This window comes from Eriocheir sinensis, chromosome 20, assembly GCF_024679095.1.
Source record: "Eriocheir sinensis breed Jianghai 21 chromosome 20, ASM2467909v1, whole genome shotgun sequence".
NCBI classification, from domain to species: Eukaryota; Metazoa; Arthropoda; class Malacostraca; order Decapoda; family Varunidae; genus Eriocheir; species Eriocheir sinensis.
The window spans coordinates 8,682,393-8,708,817 of NC_066528.1; the positions used below are offsets into that span (position 1 = coordinate 8,682,393).

The window sequence follows — 26,425 nt, forward strand, 5'->3', positions numbered from 1 at the left end:
TAGTCTTTCACTCCAAGATGTGTTTTTGGAAAATAAATTAATGAAGAGGAGGCGCAGGTCCACCAGTAACGGCCCTTCCCCCTCCCAATGCCTTAGGACGAGAAGTAACGCTCAGTGTGCCTTGCCCAACCAGTGGCCTTACACAATCAGGTACTCCTGGCTTCCTGCCCAGCCTTCCACCACTCCTTGAGGGGAGGACCCGGCCTTTGTTGAGTGGTTGTGCTGCTCTACTGCAGTAACATTATTAGCTGTCGTAGAGGTTGTGGGTCTACAGTAGCTGTGGGTTCTGCTTGTAGATGTTTTCCTGTTAGTAAGTCACTCTTGTATTTTGAAGATTGGCTGTCCAGCGGCTGACCTGTTTAGTCTAGTCATTGTTACATTGTGCCTTCCATGCTGTTGTGCAAAACAGTGGCTGTGTATTGTGCAGGACTACGCACATCAACACACCTCAGAGGCCACAGCCAAGGTTTACTACAAACAGATAACTTTGTTGTCTGTAAGACCTAAAGAAGATGTTTTATTATCAAGATAGTGGTTATTGTACAAGAGATCATCACAGGCAGATTCAGTGTGTAATGTTATAAAGCAGATACACATCCTGTGCTGCAGCAGAGCAATTATCTAGTCACACAAGGTCCTATACTTTTGTCTAGTCATATGTAGAACAGTTAGATACATGTACTAACCTAAGTATTGTTTATAAATAAGTACCTGAAGAGTGTATGCACTCACCCTTCTACATGTACTAACACCTTCACGGAGAACTTGCAGTAGTTTTATATAACAACATAACGGTGCTCCACATCAGGTCTGGAGAAGTAGTTACATGGGACAGTTTTATATAACAACATAACGGTGCTCCACATCAGGTCTGGAGAAGTAGTTACATGGGACAGTTTTATATAACAACATAACGGTGCTCCACATCAGGTCTGGAGAAGTAGTTACATGGGATAGTTTACAGCCAATACAGCAGTTTGTCAGCTCCCAAACCAAACACAGAATATAAAAAGGAGGAGGGAATTTTAGGAAACTTTATAGTAAATCTCTTTATTAGTACCTGGTATTGAGTATAAATAACGGATCATTGTGGGGAATATGGTTTGGTTTGGGCGCTGACAGTGACTGTGTTGGACTGTCGACCTGGCCAATAGACAGTAACATCTGTAAGGCAAACAAACCCTTCACAAGTGACTGTTTTCTAACCCCTGACAGTTTACTTTTTATATATGTCAGGAAGTGGTGAGCAAGCATTATTAAGTACTACAAAATCATAACACAAAAGGCCAAAGAAAGTGTTCATTCAATTCAACATAGAGATATTAAAAGTAAAACCGGTTAAATAGGTGACGAAATATATCACCTTGAGGAATGCCTCCTCTACCAGCCAAAACCTGCTGCAGCATTCATCAACCATTACATTTACTTGCTTACATTACATTTACCATCAACATTTACATTTTCTGGCTGCTGGAAAGTCACCATAATCAGAAACACGGCCACCAACACACCGTGACTTAACTTAACACAGGCAACACGCTGTAACACAAGGCTAAGTAACAATCCGGTGCACTAAGGTCACTATTCTCAAACACACCCTTCTCTTACCTCAATCATTTCTAAAGGCCAAGGAAGAGGTTAAACACGTCATCTTGAGTGTGTCTTTACCTTCATGGTGCAGGAACTTTGCCAGACTACCACCAGGTCATAAAACTACTACCACTGGAAATGCCCACAAATCCCCTGAAAGCCTTGTTAAATGTGTGTGCTTGGCGCTGAAAGTTTACGAACATGACCCTAAGGCAGTGGGGCAAGGAACGGTGTGTGCTTGTTGCCCAGCGTCCAGGAAAGAGTTTGTGCGTCTGTCCAAGTGTTATTAGCTGTAATGATGCTGTTTGTGACCGTCTGTGTGCCTTTGGACAAGAAACAGATTATGCGGCAAACCAAAAGACTCCTAGTGGTAGTTTTCTTATCGGCGCTGTCCCCTCCTATAAAAAGTACAGGAATTCAGGAACCTTACTTAAACTTACTTAAGCCTTATTTAATAACAGGACGCGGATTCAGTTGGTTCATGACAGTATCTAAGCTCCATAGTCAGCATGGTCAAGGTAAATTATAGGAATCTTTATTATACACATTACTTTTTTATCAAAGTGTGTCCTCTGGTGGTGCTGGTACGAGGGACACGGAGTGGTTCATTGAGACCATTTTCCACGACTACTGTCCCTTGCCGTTATATTATAGGAATCTTTATTATACAAACCAGTGTCTTCATCTATGGGTGTGTCCTCTGGTGGTGCTGGTACGAGGGACACCGAGTGGTTCATAGAGATCGTTCTCCACTACTACCGTCCCTTGCCGTTCCCATGTAGCACCAGGGTTGGCAGGTCCAGGGAGAGGTTCGTACAGGTTGTTCTCCACGACGTATACTTGTTGCTGGTCATCCCTGGCTCTGGTGGGGTTTACAGGTCCAGGGAGAGGTTCATACAGGTTGTTCTCCACGACATATACTTGTTGCTGGTCTTCCCTGGCTCTGGTGGGGTTTACAGGTCCAGGGAGAGGTTCATACAGGTTGTTCTCCACGACGTATACTTGTTGCTGGTCATCCCTGGCTCTGGTGGGGTGTACAGGTCCAGGGAGAGGTTCATACAGGTTGTTCTCCACGACGTATACTTGTTGCTGGTCTTCCCTGGGTCCAGTGGGGTTTACGAGGCCTCCGAGTGGTTCATACAGGTTGTTCTCGATGACATAGTCTTGTGTGGGTGTGGGTGGGTCAAGCTGGTGATGATACTGGACCCCCATGCCTGTTGATCAGTTGTTATAATAGTCATAAGTAATATTAATAGTAGTAGCAGTAGTAGTAGTAGTAGTAGTAGTAGTAGTAGTAGTAGTGATAGTAGTAGAAGTGGTAGTAGTAGTAGTAGTAGTCAGGGTCAAAGGAGTAGTAGTAGTAGTAGTAGTAGTAATGGTAGTAGTAGAAGTAGTAGTAGTACTAGTAGTAGTAGTAGTAGTAGTCAGGGTCAAAGGAGTAGTAGTAGTAGTAGTAGTAGTAGTGGAAGAAGTAGTAGTAGTACTAGTAGTAGTAATAGTAGTCAGGGTCAAAGCAGTAGTAGTAGTAGTAGTAGTAGTAGTAGTAGTAGTAGTAGTAGTAGTAGTACTTAGTAGTAGTAGTAGTAGTAGTAGTAGTAGTAGTAGTAGTAGTAGTAGTAGTAGTAGTAGTAATGGTAGAAGTAGTAGTAGTAGTAGTAGTAGTAGTAGTAGTAGTAGTAGTAATAGTAGTGGTAGAAGTAGTAGTAGTAGTAGTAGTAGTATGATCAGTTTCTAAAAGGTTTATATAAGTATTATCATTTCTAGTATCACACACACACACACACACACACACACACACACACACACACACACACACACACACACACACACACACATCCGCTCCGCTAGCTTATACCGCTCCAGTAGCTCAATGGTTAGAGCGCCGTGCTGCAAGGCTACACGGCCAAACAGGCGGCGGTTCGAGCCCCGCTCTGGCCGGATTCTTTCCGATGACTAGAAGTGGTTACTGTCCCCCCTTGAGCAAGGGGGATGGGGTGTGTGTGCTGTGTGGGGTCCTGGCAGTGCCCAGAGATCGACGATAATGAACATGAACTTGCTCGTGTCGGGAGGGTACCTGCTGGCGACAGCGAGTCCAACTCTTGATCAGGCCGTGGTGAATTACACACACACACACACACACACACACACACACACACACACACTGTAGCCCGTAATATGTTCCTGGTTTACGTAAATTACATGGTGGACAGAAGTGAAGACCTTGAGGAAAGTGGAAATTGAGAAAGACTTAAAAATACTCCGGGATGATCCAGACGGGACTCACGAATGGAACCAGTCATGGGAAACGAAATTCAGTGCAAAAAAAGCAAATTATTAGCCGACAGTTGTAAGAGGCATCACTGAACTATTCATTGGGAAACTGACGGATTACAAGAACGAGAGGGGAGTGTAGGAGTTAAATGGGGGGGGAGGGGTGATTCAGCCTGATCTGTCACCCATAAGACACATTAAGTTAAGCTGTAGATAGACTTGAGCGAAATTTTACGAAGAGAGGAAAGAAAACATGATGGCTCTTTTGCGCTTTAGACAAAGCAAGAGAACGAAAAGTGTAATGAAGATGGAGATAATACAAGTAGTTAGTTACATATATATATATATATATATATATATATATATATATATATATATATATATATATATATATATATATATATATATATATATATATATATGTAAGGAAACACAGGAAAAGAATGTAACTGCTGTCCTTAAGAGAGAGAGAGAGAGAGAGAGAGAGAGAGAGAGAGAGAGAGAGAGAGAGAGAGAGAGAGAGAGAGAGAGAGAGAGAGAGAGAGAGAGAGAGAGAGAGAGAGAGAGAGAGAGAGAGAGAGAGAGAGAGAGAGAGAGAGAGAGAGAGAGAGAGAATGGGTGGGATAGTTTAACAAAGGAACATGGAAAGGTTTGAAGAAGACAGACGAAGGATGGAATACAGTTTTCCACATCGAAGCTTTGAAAGGTCAAACAGCCTCGGCAAAGAGATCGTCAAATAAAAATAAATAAATAACTACAAAGCTACATAGGACAGCTGAGACTCGAAGCCCCACGAGAGCAGCGCATTTCCGGCTGTGCTACGGTCTTTGTTCTCAGACGCTCCCGGTTCCCATAATATTATCAACTATTTCCAAAGGCCAAAAAGGAGGTCAGCAGGGGTTCTAATGCGTTCTTTTTAGGTTCATGGCACAGAAGAAAGGTCAAACTACAACCTGAGTCATAAAACTTCCCCTGGAAATGCTCAAAACTCCCTCGAAACCCTTGTCAAATACGTGTGCTTGGTAAAAGGGTTGGTTTTCTCCGACGTTTTCGCCTCTCGCATCAGCTGTATTTCCAAAGGTCGAAAAGGAGATCAATGGGGTTTGCAAGGTTCTCTTTAGTTTCATGATACAGAAGAGGGGTCAAGCTGCCGCCAGCCCGTAAAACTACTCGTGGAAATGCCCTAAACACCTGTATACGAAAGCTTTGTCAATTACGTGTGCTTGGACGCCGAAGTTAATAGGGTTACGACAGGGTCATTCTTAAACATTTCGGAACACAAGCACACACATTTGACAAGGCTTTCGTAGGAGCTTCGGGCACTTCCAGGTGCAGTTTATGACTATTCTGGTAGTCTGACCCTTCTTCTGTGCCATGAACCTAAAAAAACACTCACTATAACCCGATTGATGTCCTTTTTCGGCCCTTGGAAATAGTTGATGTGAGAGGCGGAAGCGTCTGGGAATACCGACCTGTGACCTTACGTAAAATCCCAACAAGGAAAACACACAATACTAACGTGATGCCGCTGATCTGCGTCTTCGTCGCCTGCGGCAGACCACCACCACCACCACCACTATCACCACCACTATCACCAGGAGTATCACCACCGCCACCACCGGCACCACTATCAGCAACACCACTGACGAAGACGAAGACGCAGATGTAGTGCTTTGGGTGGTGGTTGGGGTGGTGGTTGCAGGCGGGATACTGCCTGAAGGTGGCCTGAATGGAGGAGGCTTTTCGCAGGTGTACACAGGAGGGTGTGATGGCCTCGGCACATTTACAAGACACGTTGTTCCTGGATGGTCACTTCTCCAATTTGAGGGCCCACGAGCCACAACACTCAGACCTACAAGGGGCCACGCACATGAGACATCATTATAGCGTTCACATGTCCTTCGGCAATAATCAGTAACCAGATCAAAGCGAATGTAGCAATATTTTAAACCAAGATTCGTCCACCAATAGTGCATTGTTACGTTCACTTTCATCCACACCCACTTTTCTCCTGTGGCAGGGAAGCAAGGGTCAGCAGGGAACCAAGCTACGTGTTGAACGTTCCAATGATTTACTTTGACGCTGATCCCTCTAAAATCACTTCCCGGCTGCACGTACCCATCGCTCCGCACATTGTATCCTTCTGCATTGGAAGACATCACTTCGTCTTCTTCCGAGTATCCCACTTCTTTATCAGGGTAGCCACACCACTGCTGGGCCGAGGCGGGGTTGAGGGCGCCCCCAGCACCCAGAGCGAGCAAGGCAGCGACAATCACACCGGTCTGCACCATGGCGAGTGTATCTCTGTGTGTGGAAAAGCGAGCCAACGTGTTGAGCATGGGACAGGATATCCTCTCGACGACGTCTCGCACACACACGCTGTCATCTTTATTCACTGTTGCAACTATGAGGAGCTCGGGCCACCTAAGTAAAGAAAAGATTTTCCAACTTATACCACATTTTGGGAAATAATAACTCAATCTACGTAAAGCAAAACGGATAACACCTACTACTGTGTGGGCACCGAGTTCCCTCACGAGTTACTTCCCCTAATAACCCTAAGCGCTTACCCCATATACAGACTGTATAGCTCCTGTTTGTGTTTTGTTTTTTTCCTAATCTATTGGCTGAAATACAATCTTTCTTTAAAATATATTAATAAAAGATAATGGTTTGTAATTACAGCGCTCATGAATGAAAGTTTTATGTTGCCATCAACGGGAATGTTTTAATATTGTCCACAGAGTCAACCTTTACAAATGAGTGTTTGGTAATCACTCGACACTCCGTCACCCTCAGCCTTGCCCTCAGCCTTGTAAGATAAAGGTACAATGGGGACGCGTTATAGCCGCGCTCATCACAATCTCGCTGGCCCCAGAGCCTGCAGCGGGGAAGAACCATTACCCCGGGACACAGGGCCAGTGTGACGTGCGGGTAATCACTGTTTATCTTCACAATGTTACCGTAGATGTTACAACCAAATCAACAAAACAGAAGTTAACCTTTCCATGGAGCGCTACAAGTAATTCGTCTATCTATTCATTGCTTTGGTCGCTGCTTCGCTCAGAACACACTGTCGGTTCTTACTATGGCACCTTTCCTCTCTAGCAGGTCGGTATTCCCCGACGTTTCCGCCTCTCACGTCAACTACTTCCAAAGCCCGGAAAACACATCAGACGGGTCCTGATGAGTGTTTTCTTAGGTTCACGGCAGCCTACAGAAGAAGGGTCATAAACTACCCGTGGAAGTGCCCAAAACTCCCACGAAAACCGTGCCAGATATGTTTGCTTGGACGCCTAAATGTTTAAGAATATGACCCTCGGGTTCTGTGTGAACGCGTTGACAAGCGCTCAGGCCTATCAATGTGGTAGCAATATAACTGATACCACTGCCTTGAACTCACTTTTCCTGGGGCCAAACCTGTAAGCCAGCACACCTGTCACCCACGGGCCGGTGCCGTCAACCTACCTCAGCAAGCTGCCGCAGGAGGGGAATGACGACTCACAGAAATACGGTGACGCTGCAAAGGTTGGTCTGTTATGGAGGGTTTGGTGAGCAGCAGAAAAGACAACAATTTTATCTGTTTTCATTTAATGGTGCTAAGGACGCTGTTTGCTTTGCCTCAAAATAAAGAATAATTAATGTCATAAGTGTTGGCACTGTAGTGATGATAATGGGTAACAGTTGAAGCTCTCATAATGGACCCGAGTTGTTGCCCTCGGTGAATCACGTATCAAGGTATCGCATCCTCATGTCAGTTGTCTTTGTACAAACTCAATCCTGTTTTGTACTGCCATTAACCCGTCCGCTGCGATTGGCACGGATTTCGCCTTCACTGGTAGCCTGGTAACATATACTATAGGTCTTTCTTTGCCTCTGTGGTGGATAGTGGAGTGTTTGCCATGTGGTATTGGTATGCTAGATTTCCCCTCCCAAGGTTTGTTATTTTTCTTCATTAAATTGTAGCAGCCACTTTTTCTTACACTCCTGTATAGCTTGGTGATGTCTTCTTGTAGGAAATCTGCAGTCAAGGGATTAACTCCAAATTACGTTCATCCCACACAGATGCTGGTGGTTCCCTCAGCCCAAGTAGACTTGAGCCCCTCGGCCTGCCTGGGCTCGCAGACACAGGCTGAGAATTGCCTCTAACCCCCCAGCAGGTCAGTAGCCCTCCACCTCCACCCCCTCAGTGATACACACACTGAACTTGCCTCTAATTTATGTTGCCTCTTGTCTCATACTTATTTATAGAAGATAAGAACACAAGTCTTTCACTCCAAGATGTGTTTTTGGAAAATAAATTAATGAAGAGGAGGCGCAGGTCCACCAGTAACAGCCCCCCCCCCCCCCCCCTCCCAATGCCTTAGGACGAGAAGTAACGCTCAGTGTGCCTTGCCCAACCAGTGGCCTTACACAATCAGGTACTCCTGGCTTCCTGCCCAGCCTTCCACCACTCCTTGAGGGGAGGACCCGGCCTTTGTTGAGTGGTTGTGCTGCTCTACTGCAGTAACATTATTAGCTGTCGTAGAGGTTGTGGGTCTACAGTAGCTGTGGGTTCTGCTTGTAGATGTTTTCCTGTTAGTAAGTCACTCTTGTATTTTGAAGATTGGGTGTCCAGCGGCTGACCTGTTTAGTCTAGTCATTGTTACATTGTGCCTTCCATGCTGTTCTGTGCAAAACAGTGGCTGTGTATTGTGCAGGACTACGCACATCAACACACCTCAGAGGCCACAGCCAAGGTTTACTACAAACAGATAACTTTGTTGTCTGTAAGACCTAAAGAAGATGTTTTATTATCAAGATAGTGGTTATTGTACAAGAGATCATCACAGGCAGATTCAGTGTGTAATGTTATAAAGCAGATACACATCCTGTGCTGCAGCAGAGCAATTATCTAGTCACACAAGGTCCTATACTTTTGTCTAGTCATATGTAGAACAGTTAGATACATGTACTAACCTAAGTATTGTTTATAAATAAGTACCTGAAGAGTGTATGCACTCACCATTCTACATGTACTAACACCTTCACGGAGAACTTGCAGTAGTTTTATATAACAACATAACGGTGCTCCACATCAGGTCTGGAGAAGTAGTTACATGGGACAGTTTTATATAACAACATAACGGTGCTCCACATCAGGTCTGGAGAAGTAGTTACATGGGACAGTTTTATATAACAACATAACGGTGCTCCACATCAGGTCTGGAGAAGTAGTTACATGGGACAGTTTTATATAACAACATAACGGTGCTCCACATCAGGTCTGGAGAAGTAGTTATAGGGGACAGTTTTATATAACAACATACAGGTGCTACACATCAGGTCTGGAGAAGTAGCTACATGGGACAGTTTTATATAACAACATACAGGTGCTCCACATCAGGTCTGGAGAAGTAGTTATAGGGGACAGTTTTATATAACAACATACAGGTGCTCCACATCAGGTCTGGAGAAGCAGTTACATGGGACAGTTTTATATAACAACATACAGGTGCTCCACATCAGGTCTGGAGATGTAGCTACATGGGACAGTTTTATATAACAACATACAGGTGCTCCACATCAGGTCTGGAGAAGCAGTTACATGGGACAGTTTTATATGACAACATACAGGTGCTCCACATCAGGTCTGGAGAAGTAGCTACATGGGACAGTTTTATATAACAACATACAGGTGCTCCACATCAGGTCTGGAGAAGTAGTTACATGGGACAGTTTTATATAACAACATAACGGTGCTCCACATCAGGTCTGGAGAAGTAGCTACATGGGACAGTTTTATATAACAACATAACGGTGCTCCACATCAGGTCTGGAGAAGTAGTTACCTGGGACAGTTTTATATAACAACATAACGGTGCTCCACATCAGGTCTGGAGAAGTAGTTACCTGGGACAGTTTTATATAACAACATAACGGTGCTCCACATCAGGTCTGGAGAAGTAGTTACCTGGGACAGTTTTATATAACAACATAACGGTGCTCCACATCAGGTCTGGAGAAGTAGTTACCTGGGACAGTTTTATATAACAACATACAGGTGCTCCACATCAGGTCTGGAGATGTAGCTACATGGGACAGTTTTATATAACAACATAACGGTGCTCCACATCAGGTCTGGAGAAGTAGTTACATGGGACAGTTTTATATAACAACATAACGGTGCTCCACATCAGGTCTGGAGAAGTAGCTACATGGGACAGTTTACAGCCAATACATCAGGTTTGTCAGCTCCCAAACCAAACACAGAACACAACAAAAATTCCTTGTAGCTCCAGTGTTTGGCGTTGATATAAAAAGGAGGAGGGAATTTTAGGAAACTTTATAGTAAATCTCTTTATGAGTACCTGGTATTGCGTATAAATAACGGATCATTGTGGGGAATATGGTTTGGTTTGGGCGCTGACAGTGACTGTGTTGGACTGTCGACCTGGCCAATAGACAGTAACATCTGTAAGGCAAACAAACCCTTCACAAGTGACTGTTATCTAACCCCTGACAGTTTACTTTTTATATATGTCAGGAAGTGGTGAGCAAGCATTATTAAGTACTACAAAATCATAACACAAAAGGCCAAAAAAAGTGTTCATTCAATTCAACATGGAGATATTAAAAGTAAAACCGGTTAAATAGGTGACGAAATATATCACCTTGAGGAATGCCTCCTCTACCAGCCAAAACCTGCTGCAGCATTCATCAACCATTACATTTACTTGCTTACATTACATTTACCATCAACATTTACATTTTCTGGCTGCTGGAAAGTCACCATAATCAGAAACACGGCCACCAACACACCGTGACTTAACTTAACACAGGCAACACGCTGTAACACAAGGCTAAGTAACAATCCGGTGCACTAAGGTCACTATTCTCAAACACATCCTTCTCTTACCTCAGTCATTTCTAAAGGCCAAGGAAGAGGTTAAACACGTCATCTTGAGTGTGTCTTTACCTTCATGGTGCAGGAACTTTGCCAGACTACCACCAGGTCATAAAACTACTACCACCGGAAATGCCCACAAATCCCCTGAAAGCCTTGTTAAATGTGTGTGCTTGGCGCTGAAAGTTTACGAACATGACCCTAAGGCAGTGGGGCAAGGAACGGTGTGTGCTTGTTGCCCAGCGTCCAGGAAAGAGTTTGTGCTGCTGTCCAAGTGTTATCAGCTGTAATGATGCTGTTTGTGACCGTCTGTGTGCCTTTGGACAAGAAACAGATTATGCGGCAAACCAAAAGACTCCTAGTGGTAGTTTTCTTATCGGCACTGTCCCCTCCTATAAAAAGTACAGGAATTCAGGAACCTTACTTAAACTTACTTAAGCCTTACTTAATAACAGGACGCGGATTCAGTTGGTTCATGACAGCATCTAAGCTCCATAGTCAGCATGGTCAAGGTAAATTATAGGAATCTTTATTATACACATTACTTTTTTATCAAAGTGTGTCCTCTGGTGGTGCTGGTACGAGGGACACTGAGTGGTTCATTGAGACCATTTTCCACGACTACTGTCCCTTGCCGTTATGTTATAGGAATTTTTATTATACAAACCAGTGTCTTCATCTATAGGTGTGTCCTCTGGTGGTGCTGGTACGAGGGACACCGAGTGGTTCATAGAGATCGTTCTCCACTACTACCGTCCCTTGCCGTTCCCATGTAGCACCAGGGTTGGCAGGTCCAGGGAGAGGTTCGTACATGTTGTTCTCCACGACGTATACTTGTTGCTGGTCATCCCTGGCTCTGGTGGGGTTTACAGGTCCAGGGAGAGGTTCATACAGGTTGTTCTCCACGACGTATACTTGTTGCTGGTCATCCCTGGCTCTGGTGGGGTTTACAGGTCCAGGGAGAGGTTCGTACAGGTTGTTCTCCACGACGTATACTTGTTGCTGGTCTTCCCTGGCTCTGTTGGGGTTTACAGGTCCAGGGAGAGGTTCATACAGGTTGTTCTCCACGACGTATAATTGTTGCTGGTCTTCCCTGGCTCTGTTGGGGTTTACAGGTCCAGGGAGAGGTTCATACAGGTTGTTCTCCACGACGTGTATTTGTTGCTGGTCTTCCCTGGGTCCAGTGGGGTTTACGAGGCCTCCGAGTGGTTCATACAGGTTGTTCTTGATGACATAGTCTTGTGTGGGTGTGGGTGGGTCAAGCTGGTGATGATACTGGACCCCCATGCCTGTTGATCAGTTGTTATAATAGTCATAAGTAATAGTAATAGTAGTAGCAGTAGAAGTGGTAGTAGTAGTAGTAGTAGTAGTGATAGTAGTAGAAGTAGTAGTAGTAGTAGTAGTAGTAGTAGTAGTCAGGGTCAAAGGAGTAGTAGTAGTAGTAGTAGTAGTAGTAGTAGTGGTAGAAGTAGTAGTAGTACTAGTAGTAGTAATAGTAGTCAAGGTCAAAGGAGTAGTAGTAGTAGTAGTAGTAGTAGTAGTAGTGGTAGAAGTAGTAGTAGTAGTAGTAGTCCTTAGTAGTAGTAGTAGTAGTAGTAGTAGTAGTAGTAGTAGTAGTAGTAGTAGTAGTAGTAATAGTAGTAGTATGATCAGTTTTTAAAAGGTTTATATAAGTATTATCATTTCTAGTATCACACACACACACACACACACACACACATACATCCGCTCCGCTAGCTTATACCGCTCCAGTAGCTCAATGGTTAGAGCGCCGTGCTGCAAGGCTACACGGCCAAACAGGCGGCGGTTCGAGCCCCGCTCTGGCCGGATTCTTTCCGATGACTAGGAGTGGTTACTGTCCCCCCTTGAGCAAGGGGGATGGGGTGTGTGGTGTGTGGGGTCCTGACAGTGCCCAGAGATCGACGATAATGAACATGAACTTGCTCGTGTCGGGAGGGTACCTGCTGGCGACAGCGAGTCCAACTCTTGATCAGGCCGTGGTGAATTACACACACTGTTGCCCATAATATGTTCCTGGTTTACGTAAATTATATGGTGGACAGAAGTGAAGACTTTGAGGAAAGTGGAAACTGAGAAAGACTTAAAAATACTCCGGGATGATCCAGACGGGACTCACGAATGGAACCAGTCATGGGAAACGAAATTCAGTGCAAAAAAAGCAAATTATTGGCCGACAGTTGTAAGAGGCATCACTGAACTATTCATTGGGAAACTGACGGACTACAAAAACGAGAGGGGAGTGTAGGAGTTAAATGGAGGGGGGGGGGGGGTGATTCAGCCTGATCTGTCACCCATAAGACACATTAAGTTAAGCTGTAGATAGACTTGAGCGAAATTTTACGAAGAGAGGAAAGAAAACGTGATGGCTCTTTTGTGCCTTAGACTTGAATATACAAAGCAGGAGAACGAAAAGTGTAATGAAGATGGAGAGAATATATATATATATATATATATATATATATATATATATATATATATATATATATATATATATATATATATATATATATATATATATATATATATATATATATATAAGGAAACACAGGAAAAGAATGTAGCTGCTGTCCTTAAGAGAGAGAGAGAGAGAGAGAGAGAGAGAGAGAGAGAGAGAGAGAGAGAGAGAGAGAGAGAGAGAGAGAGAGAGAGAGAGAGAGAGAGAGAGAGAGAGAGAGAGAGAGAGAGAGAGAGAGAGAGAGAGAGAGAGAGAGAGAGAGAGAGAGAGAGAGAGAGAGAGAGAGAGAGAGAGAGAGAGTGGGTGGGATAGTTTAACAAAGGAACATGGAAAGGTTTGAAGAAGACAGACGAAGGATGGAATACAGTTTTCCACATCGAAGCTTTGAAAGGTCAAACAGCCTCGGCAAAGAGATCGTCAAATAAAAATGAATAACTACAAAGCTACATATGACAGCTGAGACTCGAAGCCCCACGAGAGCAGCGCATTTCCGGCTGTGCTACGGTCTTTGTTCGCAGACGCTCCCGGTTCCCATATCAACTATTTCCAAAGGCCAAAAAGGAGGTCAGCAGGGGTTCTAATGCGTTCTTTTTAGGTTCATGGCACAGAAGAAAGGTCAAACTACAACCTGAGTCATAAAACTTCCCCTGGAAATGCCCAAAACTCCCTCGAAACCCGTGTCAAATACGTGTGCTTGGTAAAAGGGTTGGTTTTCTCTGACGTTTTCGCCTCTCGCATCAGCTGTATTTCCAAAAGTCGAAAAGGAGATCAATGGGGTTTGCAAGGTTCTCTTTAGTTTCATGGTACAGAAGAGGGGTCAAGCTGCCGCCAGCCCGTAAAACTACTCGTGGAAATGCCTTAAACACCTCTATACGTGTGGTGCCCCGCGGGTCGCGACACCACTCGCTCCGGTAGCAGCTGTGTCATCATCCTCACCGGCACTATTTTCAGATGACGACAGCGGTATCGACCGCTAAGCACAACACGGACTCCGAAATATAGACACACGAAACCACAGGGTATTCACTTATGCACCGCTAGCCAACACATGACTGTCCTCAACCGCACTGTTTACTTACCAACCTATACACAATGGCCCATTAACGCACCCGCTTATCTCTCTAAGCCAAAACGCGGAACAAAATGTTATGACAACAAAGCTGCGTCACCGCGTGACAGCTACACTAAGGATTAAAGTCGAGTGTGAGCCAATCTTATTAAACATGTCGGTTAGGTAGATTATTGTATGAGCTTGATGTAAGTTTGATGTACGACTCATACGCCTGACGTGTTACCCTCGTGATGTCTGTATGTATGCTTGCCTCCTATATAAGAAGCTTTAGTCAGGCTAGACCTCAGATCAGCCAGCACTCTACTCGGTTGCTGTACACCCACTTGTCCCTCCCTAGACAACATGGGCAGAACACTCATCTTTGCTACTGTGAGTATGGAGTGAAGTTATACCATAGAGGAAAGCGTATCTAACATATCTATTGTGTTCTATTATATTAGTTTTATTTAGGATTATATTTCTGTGATACTTTATTGTGTGAGTTTTTACTCAATATTATACCAGTGCTAACGTCAGTAACCAATAGTGAAAGAAAACCTGAAGACTTATTGAGTCTCGTAAGCCAGTCGCTGGTTTAAACCATTTTGTTACCCTTTGTAATATTAGGTAGTATTAAGGTAGAATAAAATACATATAAGAAAGGCGACACCGTTTCATCACCCCATTTACGAACCCCTTTACTCCTAAAGTACCAGAATTTTAAGTCAAGTGTCACTAACACAAACAGTGTGTCGTCTTCCCTGTGTGACCCGGGTCGTGGGTTACAACATTGGTGTCAGGTGTGGGGTGGTGAAACTTGTGGTGGAACTTGCGATTTATATTGGTTTATATTGGTATTGTACTGGTGTATGTCCACATCCGAAAGCGAGGGAGAAGACAGTTATTCTTGGGATTACGGGAATAAGACTTTAGAGTTAAATATGACAGACCAAGGCGAGGATCCTCCAACCTCCTCCAAAGATATCACCCTTGCCCGTGATGATCTTGTCACGCTACTTAGCCGTCATACCTTGAATGATTTTAGTAGAGTGCAGGGACTCTTATATTTTTGTGGTGGAGAAGAAAAAAGTAGCAAAGCACCAAACCTCCCATGTCATAAGCTAGCAAAGAAATGGATAGAGGATATTGAAAGCCGGACACAGGCAAATTGGGACACTACCGGAAAGATTGAGTTAGCCAAACAATATGCCCTGGGAGCAGCGCGCGATCATCTCCTCGGTTGTATCACTAGATGTGGACAGGATTGGGAAAAAGTAAAGGAAGACTTCCTACGTGTGTTTCCCACAGTAAGGACCTTTGAGGTCCTTCAAAAAGAATTGGGAGAGGCAAAACGGCGGACAGGAGAAAACATCCGCACCTTCCTCATTCGGCTAGAGACATTGAGAGACGAGTTGATCGCTCTCAAACCTACCCATGCCAGTTTGCTAAATGAGACGGCAGCTTTACGGCTCAGAGAGGCTTTCCCTCCGGCCTTCTTACTCATCCTAACGGAGGAAGAAAAGGGGGACCCACAGAAAGTATTAAAGAAAGGGTATGAGTATATTAAAGCTTATCCAGAGTCGAAGCTATCCGATGCCGATATCGCCAAAGAAATAAAAGTGCTGAACGTCTGTTCCACCCAGGCATCCGGACCCAAACATGTCTCACAAGCCCGTCCTCCACGCCCTCCAGGCCAGTCACGTTACCCGCTACCCCAAAGGGGAGGACGGCACGCCGCGCCACCTACACGCCCATATGGGAACGCGCCCACGCCACCTACATGTTATGCTTGTGGGTATGTAGGACACATAGCTCGCGATTGCACATATGGAAGGCAGTCTAGGGGTGCCTACCACCCACCAACGGGCTCTCGGTACCCTCAGTACCAGTCCACTCGAAACAGGCGTCAGCCTGTCTCGCCTTGCGCTGCCTGGCGCCCGGAGTACACGGCCGGTCCCTCACCCCGTAGCTCCTGGGTCAACCCTGACCACGAGAAGAACAAAAAAAAAACGACCCCAGAGTAGCTGCGGCAGTCCACGGCCCTACCAACGCCCTCACGTTGAGATTGTGCGTAGGCGCTAATGCACCAAAGGAGATGGTTTACGCAATGCTAGACACAGGAGCAGGAGCGTCCCTAATAGAAGAAGATTTATTTAGGAAGGTAGGAGGGAAGATGATAGTTACAGAACCTCTCTCCATACAAGGGGTAGATCGGACTCCAATCCCTAATAAAGGAATAGCCGAAGTAGTAGTAGACTTTGGGCACGGAGAAATAATAGAAAAATTTGTAGTAATATCACAAGGTATAGTGTTACCAACAGCAGTTTTGTTGGGCCTAGAATTTATGTGGAGACAAAATGTGGTAGCTGCACCGCTGGCCACACCTGGGCAGTTTAGTGTAATGGTGGGCGCCTACCCAGTGGAAGTACATTCCCTGGCTGCGGACGATATGAGCCCGTACCCAGAAGATTGACTAACCGACCATAAACCTACTTTAGACGAGATGGAGGAAGTACCAGTGAAAGCATACGCTATTAACGTGGCGTCCTTGCTACCAGGCACGGCAGGGTATGTCACTCTGGAGGCAGAGATTGGCAGAGCCCAGCAAGCCTTATTTCTCCCAAGGTCCAATGATATCCCTTCTTCATTTTTATTTCCCGGGTTAGTAACCTTAACTCCTAACGTCAAACAAACCAAAGGCAAATTCATCATTCCCTATGCTAACCCAACTGAAGAAACTATTGAGATGCCAACAGGTGAAGTGATGGGACACATTTATTCTTGTCACTCAGAATACTATCAATCATCGACTAATGAATGTGTAGCGGCTGTCACAAAAACAGCTACAAAGCCGCCTGTCACCCAGTCAAGTAAGCAGATGATACTCGATAAGCTGATAGACGAGCTATTTTTACCCTCACAACGGGAAAATTGCTGTCTGAAGGGCCTAACCCGCAAGTATCCTGATGTGTTTGCTCTAAAAAACGAGCCACTCACTATTACCCCCTATTATGTTCACACTTTAAGGCTAAAAAAATGACAAGCCTATATATAAAAAGCCATACCCAATACCAGTAAAATATCATAAAGAAATAGAGATTCAGCTCAAGGACCTTGAGGCCCAGGGTATTATACGCCCTAGTGCGTCACCCTACAGCGCACCTCTAGTCCCTGTTGCTAAAAAGGATGGTGGAGTCAGACTTTGTCTCGACTTCCGCGCTTTGAACGATGAATTGATTGATGACAAACACCCCCTCCCTAACATTAACCTCATTTTGCAACAGTTAGGGGAAAGTAAAGTATTCACCTCCCTTGATTTGCGCCAGGGCTACCACCAAGTCCCATTGGCAGAGGAATCTAAACACTTGACAGCCTTCACGACACCTTATGGCCTCTATGAATTCACTACAGTCCCCTTTGGATTAAAAACAGCACCTGCAGCCTATCAACGGATCATGAATCAAGTTCTCATAGGTCTGACAGGAAGAATTGTACATGTATACCTTGATGATTTGATAGTACAAGGGAAAGACATGGACCATCACCTAAAGAACCTCCATGCCGTCTTGGACAGACTGCAGAAGGCTCACCTGTCCTTAAGACTAGATAAGTGTTCCTTTTTCAAAGAGCAAGTAGATTATCTGGGTCACATTGTTAGTGCTTCTGGCTTGAAGCCTCAGCCCTCAAAGGTACAGGCGGTGCAACAACTCACTCCTCCGAAAACAGTTAAAGAGCTTCAAGGTTTCCTGGGATTGGTTAACTTTTATAGGAAATTCATTAAAGACTTTGCCAAGATAGCATCCCCACTTAATAATTTACTCAAAGGGAGGAAAGTAACCAAGAATGATAAGACACATCTGGAGTGGAATGAAGAGGCATTGCATGCATTTAGCACACTAAAGAACAGTCTAACGACTGACATTGTTTTAGCCTTTCCGGATTTCCGGAAGCCCTTCAATCTCACCACAGATGCGTCAGATAAGGCAATAGGTGGTGTGTTGCAACAAAAGGATGAAAATGGTAGTTTACGTCCCATAGCCTATTTTAGTAGAACCCTGAATGGAGCAGAACGTAACTACTCAGCGGTAGAGAGAGAAGCTTTAGCAGTCATCTATGGCCTCAGTACTAACCGACCCCTTATCTTGGGTTATAGGATACACATCCTGTCGGACCATAGACCACTGACTTGGCTGCTAAAAAGCACAGTACCTAGCAGCAGGATTGCACGCTGGCAGACACTTCTAGGAGAGTTTGACTTTAGTATTGATTATCTCCCAGGCTCCAGCAACATGGTAGCAGATTTTTTGTCAAGGATTAGGAATCAGGAGAGCGACGTGATAGAAGGCGAATTGGATGCTCGAATTATGTCTGTCACCCTTACGGATGGACAGGACATGTCTGTCGCCTCTCCGGAGGGACATGACAAACAGGATAAGTTTCTCCACTGGAGTCTTGCTGGACTCATGGAGCACCAGGATCGCGATCCTGAACTGAGAGAATTGAAGCATGCTTTTGAACAGACCACCGGTGGTAACGTACATGAGAAAGATGAGAAAGATGAGACAGATGAGAAAGATAAGAAAGATGAGAAAGATGAGACAAAGGTTGCAGAGAGGAGCAATGTAACGTTAAATGCAGCTAAGAGGCACTTCAAAAAACTGCCTCTTAGTGAAGTGTGTGTAGAGAACGGCATTCTCTACCGCGATGTTTGCGATGAATACAACAAACAGAAAAGACTGGTTATCGTTCCACCAAGCTACATTCCTAACGCGTTAGCTTTGGCGCATTCCATGCTACCTGCAGGGCATGGAGGCACTAAGGTTACGTTGGCACGTTGTCGCAAGTTTGCGTACTGGCCGGGAATGAAGGCGGACGTGGAGCAATATGTCAGATCTTGTCCTGTCTGTTGTCGGTTTAAGAAGAGGGGATCCCCGCCAGCTCCACTTATGAGGTATCCAGAGGTTGGCCAACCGTTTGACAGAGTCCATATGGATATTGTCGGACCTTTGTCTGTTTCAGACGAAGGCTATAGGTATGTACTGACAGTGATAGACGTCCTGTCACGCTTCTTGGTAGCAACCCCCCTTCGTACGAAGGCGGCCAAGGAAGTGGCAGCTGCGTTCTACAAGAACGTAGTCTGTGTACACAGCATCCCGCCGATTCTAGTCACGGATCAAGGAAAGGAGTTCGTCAACACTCTCTTACGAGAGTTGACTCAGTTGTTACAGATTGATCATCTAAGGACAACTCCTTATCACCCGTCTGCAAACGGTGTGATAGAAAGGCCTAATGGCACCTTAATAAATATCTTGAGAACTTTGTGCGAGGACAATCGCGGTATCTGGGACCAAATGCTTCCGGTTGCAACACACGCCTACAACACTGCCTACCATCGTGTTCTGAAAGATTCACCATTTTTCTTGCTTTTCTCTCGGGACCCAAATGTTCCTTTTGAAGTGCTTGAGAATAAACTTCAACCTTGTTATGATGTTGACAGCTATAAAGCATTTACTTCTAGTGTCGCTCAGCGGACCTATAAACTATGTCAGACCAATATAGATATAGGATGGCAGGAGTCAGAAAGAATGTTTAGGAAATCCAAACCCAAACAGGTGGTAGTAGGAGATCGGGTCTACTTAAGGCATGTATGTACAAAGGGCGAACCAAAGAAGCTCCAGCCCTTGTTCAATGGACCTTTTAGGGTGCTAGAAAAAATAAGCCCTGTAGTCTTACGACTGCGTCATGTTAGAGGTGGTAAGATCAAGACAGTTCACACCAATAATGTTCAGGTCGTTCACGAGGACTCTCTTGGCTTCCATGACTCTCCTAATGTCAGACGTGCATACCCTCTCCCTGATCAAGTAGTAGAAGTGGACCCACTCCCCATGACTTATTCCCCCGAGGAGCCGCTGCCATTGTCCTTTTCAGCTCCTTCCGAGCTCTCCTCACCGGCTCCTGTCTCCTCAGATGCTTCAGAGGCTCCCTCATTGGTTCCCTCAGCTCCTTCAGAGCCCTGTGTCAGTCGCTCATTACGCTCCAATGCGGTACCCCCTTCTCTCCCCAATGTCATGGAACGCCCTCTTGAGTATCGCCAACGCCCAACGAACTGATGCCCCCTATAATTACAGATCCTGGGTGTTGCCCTCTCCTTGTCTTCCCTTGATCCCTCCCGGGAGCAACCCATTCGTCCCGGCCTCGTCTTCTCCCCAGTCTTTAAGATGCTGTTGACAGGACGGTACTATGTCGTCCCCGTTGTCATCAAGACGGACGACATCCAACGTCCTCTCATCAACGTGGCAAATCTAACAGCGGAAGTTTCATGGTCGATTGAACATATGAATCAATCGTTTCCTACGGTTGGTCTGCTCAGGCGCACTCTAGACTCTTTTCACATTGAGTTTGCGAAGTTATTCAAAGATCTTAACGACTTTCTGTCGGCTATGAGTGGTAGAGATGGGAGCCCGTTTCGGACTCGCCAGAAGCGAGGGGCCGTGGATTTCCTTGGCTCGGTAGCAAACCTCCTTTTCGGTACGGCCACTCAGGCCCAAATAGATGTGATACACGGGAAGCTCTCCCAGCTCTACACTCTGTCCACAGACGAGAGACGTCAACTTAACCTCCATCAGGAAGTCCTCAACGCCACAGTTCGGGACCTCCGTCATGTTCATTCTGCCATCTCCCGTCTAGAGTCCGCCTCGGCTTTGGCCTCAGCTATTATCCGTCAGTTCTCATTAAGAACCTTGCAAATTGAAGGGGAAATGCGTATTTTGGAGACTATCCTTCTCATTCAGTTGGCACTTAGTGACCTGAATCATGATACTCTGAATCTCAAGCTTGGCCTTCAGCAGCTGTCCCAAACGCAGGTTTCCCCTCTCCTCCTTCCAAATGATGTACTATTTCGTGTGCTCAGCAATGCGTCACTCCATTACCCAGGCTTACTGTTCCCTGCAGCACATGAATATTTAGCATTGTATAGAGATGTCTCTAGGGTTATTTCTAAAGGTACGCTTTCCTCAGGAACCCTTCACTTCTACTTACAAATCCCCATGAAAGGGGATCCCTCTGACGTGTTCGATGTGTTTAAAATGGACGCGTTGCCTTTTCATCTTGAGGGCACGCCATATTTTCTGCACACCGACACGCTTTCCACTTACCTTGCGGTTTCTGAAGACCGCACTCACTATATGCTCTTAGACTCCTTGGACCGCTGTACTAAACACCACCTGCTCTATGTATGTCCCCCTGTCGCCCCTGTCTACTCGACTTCTGTCCAGCGCTGCGAGATCGCTCTCTTTCTCGATCGCCCAGACGCCCTCTCGCTGTGTTCTAAGTCTCTCCTCAGAATCTTCCCCCCGGTCTTCATCCCGTCTCCTGCGGGCTGGGTCTTCGCTACCGATACCCCCCAGGTGGTCACCATGGTCTGCCCGGACAGCCCGGTCTCCAAATACAAGCAGACCATCAACGGGACGGGTCTCCTCAGCCTCGGTATGGGCTGTAGTGCCCACTCCGACGCCTTCAGCCTCCCTGCCTCTGCTACTATGGACGGTGACGCCCCGCTGACGGTTCATCGCGCCCCCTTCCACATCGGACGTGACGTGGTCTCATCGCTCCTGGCCAGGACTCCCCTTGGCCCCTTCCCCTCCCCGCCGCCGTCGCCCGGGTCGTCTCTGGCCCCCCCGCTGGACCTCCCTCCAGCACTTCACGCGCTCCAGGAATCCGTCTCTCCGGTCCCCGCCTTCGACCCCTTCCTCCCTTGGTGGGGGTGGCTGCTCCTCCTCGGCGTCGTCTTCGTCGCCGGTGGGGTGGCCTTCTTCAGTCTCTTCGGGTCCCGTCTCTCGCCGGACTCCTCCCCCGCGATCCCGCCATCCCCGTCTTGGTCCTCCATGGTCGTCCGCCCGACGGAACGCTTCGTGCCACGAGGACGTGGCGTGATTTTAACGGGGGGGGTATGTGGTGCCCCGCGGGTCGCGACACCACTCGCTCCGGTAGCAGCTGTGTCATCATCCTCACCGGCAATATTTTCAGATGACGACAGCGGTATCGACCGCTAAGCACAACACGGACTCCGAAATATAGACACACGAAACCACAGGGTATTCACTTATGCACCGCTAGCCAACACATGACTGTCCTCAACCGCACTGTTTACTTACCAACCTATACACAATGGCCCATTAACGCACCCGCTTATCTCTCTAAGCCAAAACGCGGAACAAAATGTTATGACAACAAAGCTGCGTCACCGCGTGACAGCTACACTAAGGATTAAAGTCGAGTGTGAGCCAATCTTATTAAACATGTCGGTTAGGTAGATTATTGTATGAGCTTGATGTAAGTTTGATGTACGACTCATACGCCTGACGTGTTACCCTCGTGATGTCTGTATGTATGTCTTGCCCCCTATATAAGAAGCTTTAGTCAGGCTAGACCTCAGATCAGCCAGCACTCTACTCGTTTGCTGTACACCCACTTGTCCCTCCCTAGACAACATGGGCAGAACACTCATCTTTGCTACTGTGAGTATGGAGTGAAGTTATACCATAGAGGAAAGCGTATCTAACATATCTATTGTGTTCTATTATATTAGTTTTATTTAGGATTATATTTCTGTGATACTTTATTGTGTGAGTTTTTACTCAATATTATACCAGTGCTAACGTCAGTAACCAATAGTGAAAGAAAACCTGAAGACTTATTGAGTCTCGTAAGCCAGTCGCTGGTTTAAACCATTTTGTTACCCTTTGTAATATTAGGTAGTATTAAGGTAGAATAAAATACATATAAGAAAGGCGACACCGTTTCATCACCCCATTTACGAACCCCTTTACTCCTAAAGTACCAGAATTTTAAGTCAAGTGTCACTAACACAAACAGTGTGTCGTCTTCCCTGTGTGACCCGGGTCGTGGGTTACAACATACGAAAGTTTTGTCTATTACGTGTGCTTGGACGCCGAAATTAAAAGGGTTACGACAGGGTCATTCTTAAGGATTTCGAAACCCAAGCACACACATTTGACAAGGGTTTCGTAGGAGTTTTGGGCACTTCCAGGGGTAGTTTATGACCCTTCTAGTAGTCTGACCCTCCTTCTGTGCCATAAACCTGAAAAACACTCACTGTAACCCGATTGATGTCCTTTTTCGGCCCTTGGAAATAGTTGATGTGAGAGGCGGAAGCGTCTGGGAATACCGACCTGTGACCTTACGTAAAATCACAACAAGGAAAAGACACAATACTAACGTGATGCCGCTGATCTGCGTCTTCGTCGCCTGCGGCAGACCACCACCACCACCACCACTATCACCAGGAATATCACCACCGCCACCACCGGCACCACTATTGGCAGCACCACCGACGAAGACGAAGACGCAGATGACGCAGGGGACGGGAAGGGATCTGTGGTTGTGGTTGTGGATGTCGTTTCCGTAGTGGTTGGGGTGGTGGTACTCGTTGGTGGGGTAGTTGTTGTCGTGGTTGGGGTGGTTGTAGTCCTGGTTGTGGTTGTGGTTGTTGTAGTCGTGGTTGGGGATGTTGTAGTCGTGGTTGTGGTGGTGGTTGTAGATGGGGAAGTCCTTGAAGGTGGCCTGAATGGAGGCCTTGCAGTGCTGATATAACGACTTGAAGGCTTCTCGCAGATGTTCGCAGTAGTGGGCGGCTGACTCACTCTCACACTTGCAAGACATGTTATTCCTGGATTATTCAGTCTCCAAATCGGGGGCCCACGAACAACAACACGCAGACTTCCAAGGTACCACCACTCACATGAGACATAACGCTTACATATCTTGTGGCAATAAGCGGTAATAAGATGAAAGCGAATAAAGCAGTATTTTAAAGCATGATTCGCCTTCTGGTATTTTGTTACGTTCATTCTCATCCTCTCCCACTTCCCTCCTGTGGCAGGGAAGCAAGGGTCAGCAGGGAACCAAGCTACGTGTTGAACATTCCAAGTATTTACTTTGACGCTGATCCCTCTAAAATCACTTCCCGGCTGCACGTACCCATCGCTCCACAGATTGTATCCTTCTGCACTGGAAAACATCACTTCGTCTTCCGAGTATCCCACTACTTGACCAGGGTAGTCACAGACCTGCTGCTGGGCCGAGGCGGGGTTGAGGGCGCCCCCAACACCCAGAGCGAGCAAGGCAGCGACAATCACACCGGTCTGCACCATGGCGAGTGTGTCTCTGTGTGTAGAGAAGCGAGCCAACGTGTTGGGTATGGGATAGGATATCCTCTCGACGATAACAGGACGTCTATAGGTCACACGCAGGTAAACACACAGGCTGCCATCTTTGTTCAATGTTGCAACTATGAGGAGCCCGGCCAAGCCACCTTAAAGAAGAGATTTTACCACTTATATCACGTTCTGAGGAATAACAATTAACTCAATCTATTTATCTAAAGCATAATGGGTAATGTTGTATGGGCACTTCCCCCCCCTTGAATCTCGCCATATAGGCTACATACTGCTGTTTGTTTTTTTGTTTGGTTCTCCTTATCCATCCTCTATCTCATCTATCTATCGTTACCTATCGTTATCTATCGTTACCTATCTACTTCTTTCTTATCATATCGCTATCTTTTTTCAAAATATATCGATAAAAGGTAATGATTTATAGTTGTAGTTATATTTCTTCGGGAATGAAGGTGTTATAGATCACCAACAAGAATCTTTAATATTGTCCACAGAGTCAACCTTTACAAATGAGTGTTTGGTAATTACTCGACACTCCCTCACCCTCAGCCTTGCCCTCAGCCTTGTAAGATAAAGGTACAATGGGGACGCGTTATAGCCGCGCTCATCACAATCTCGCTGGCCCCAGAGCCTGCAGCGGGGAAGAACCATTACCCCGGGACACAGGGCCAGTGTGACGTGCGGGTTATTACTGTTTATCTTTACAAGTTTATTTTATCCAACAACCAAATCAGCAAAACAGAAGTTAACCTTTCCAGGAGCGCTACAAGTTCGCCTGTCTATTCACTGCTTTGGCCGCTTCTTCGCTCAGAACATATCGGATTCAGCGAGGCATGGAAAACATATTATGTTGCCCTAGTGAACAAAGTTTTCATGTGTCACAGCGTGGAAAGCGAAGTTTAAGCAGTGCCATATACCTTGACATCTATCATAGAAAAAAATAACTTTAATCACAAACGTGCATTGAAAAATACCGTCTGTTCGTAAGTTTGTTCCCATCTAGGTCAATATTCTCAGGTTTATGTGAGCGCGTTGACAAGAGCTTAGGGGTATCAGTGTAGAGACAAAATGACTGAGAATGGTATTATCAAACGCTTCAGGTTCTTGTTACGACTATTTTTTAAGGTCAGAGAGGAGCTACGTCGAGTTGTCACGAGTGTTTTTCCCGTTCACAGCGCGGAGGCCTTACAAAACTACCGCCGGGCTCAGGAAACCACCCATGGGAACCCCGACAACTTCTGCGAGCCTTTCGAAATTGATCTACTAAGCCTTCGAAGGGTTATTAATATGGAGCTACGTTGGTTTTCATGAGTGGGTTTCCCGTTCACAGCGCGGAGGCCTTACAAAACTACCACCGGGCTCAGGAAACCACCCAACCCTGGAAACCCCGACAACTTTTGAGAGCCTTTCGAAATGGATGGACTGAGCCTTCGAAGAGTTTGATAATGCAGACCTATGTGTAGGCGCTTAGGCCTATTACTGTAGAAGCAAGGTGACTGATATACCACGGCCTCGACCTTTTTTTTTCTGCGCCCACTCCTGTGAGCCATCATATCTATCGTCCACATTACAATTCAAGCTTTATTTATAACTACGACTGTTAACTAGAATTACAGTACAGTTCAACCTACACTTCAGTCGATCTCCGAGTGGTATCTCCAAAACCAGTGTGTGGCAACCCCCCTGCAGCCAGTGAGTCGAATCTCCTCATGAATCGTGCGAAACCGTTCCTCTTCTAAGGGGATGAATCATCCACCACCGGGCAACCCTGACAATGATGTGCTTAAACGTACATGCTTTCTGTAAGGTTCTATAGTACTGTGCTAACTGCCAAAGGGAAGATCGTGGTCATTTTGGGAAGATTCACTTTAACAACTAGACACACACACACACACACACACACACACACACACACACACACACTATTGCTACAATAAACGTTCTGTGCGATTCCA

At 45.9% G+C, this 26,425-nt stretch overlaps 2 protein-coding genes and 1 long non-coding RNA gene across 46 annotated transcripts; 2 read left to right on the top strand and 1 right to left on the bottom strand.

The window, feature by feature from the left end:
• The first annotated feature begins 94 nt into the window (after positions 1-94).
• Positions 95-12,010, top strand: LOC127001151 (uncharacterized). Of its 43 annotated transcripts, none has more exons than XR_007754806.1 (7): positions 95-930; positions 8,943-9,125; positions 9,187-9,416; positions 9,478-9,552; positions 9,858-9,918; positions 9,980-11,538; positions 11,620-11,853. It is a non-coding gene; the product is annotated as an uncharacterized LOC127001151 (long non-coding RNA). The 43 variants fall into 43 exon arrangements; XR_007754805.1 differs by having other exon boundaries at positions 9,187-9,355; XR_007754807.1 differs by having other exon boundaries at positions 9,187-9,233.
• LOC127001150 (histidine-rich glycoprotein-like) lies at positions 2,659-24,584 on the bottom strand. Of its 2 annotated transcripts, none has more exons than XM_050865355.1 (2): positions 23,513-24,583; positions 2,659-2,804 (listed from the first exon to the last, which is right to left on the bottom strand). In XM_050865355.1, exons 1-2 carry the CDS (start codon positions 23,953-23,955, stop codon positions 2,774-2,776), a joined length of 474 nt encoding a protein of 157 aa, XP_050721312.1. In that variant the 5' UTR covers positions 23,956-24,583; the 3' UTR covers positions 2,659-2,773. The 2 variants fall into 2 exon arrangements, with proteins under 2 accessions (XP_050721312.1, XP_050721313.1); XM_050865356.1 differs by lacking the exon at positions 2,659-2,804 and adding an exon at positions 11,894-12,036 and having other exon boundaries at positions 23,513-24,584.
• Positions 14,575-22,670, top strand: LOC127001149 (uncharacterized). The gene is made up of 2 exons (XM_050865354.1): positions 14,575-14,664; positions 20,403-22,670. Exons 1-2 carry the CDS (start codon positions 14,638-14,640, stop codon positions 22,323-22,325), a joined length of 1,950 nt encoding a protein of 649 aa, XP_050721311.1. The 5' UTR covers positions 14,575-14,637; the 3' UTR covers positions 22,326-22,670.
• Positions 24,585-26,425: the final 1,841 nt, after the last annotated feature.

What these genes read in the sequence shown, in the direction of transcription:
- LOC127001149 (XM_050865354.1), top strand. Translation starts at nt 14,638, where the DNA reads ATGGGCAGAACACTCATCTTTGCTACT. An exon ending in GAACACTCATCTTTGCTACT is followed by an intron (nt 14,665 to 20,402) that starts GTGAGTATGGAG and finishes CTATAATTACAG; the next exon opens with ATCCTGGGTGTTGCCCTCTC.
- LOC127001150 (XM_050865355.1), bottom strand. Translation starts at nt 23,955, where the DNA reads ATGTCTTGCAAGTGTGAGAGTGAGTCAGCCGCCCACTACTGCGAACAT. An exon ending in ACGCAGATCAGCGGCATCAC is followed by an intron (nt 2,805 to 23,512) that starts GTTAGTATTGTG and finishes ACTGATCAACAG; the next exon opens with GCATGGGGGTCCAGTATCAT.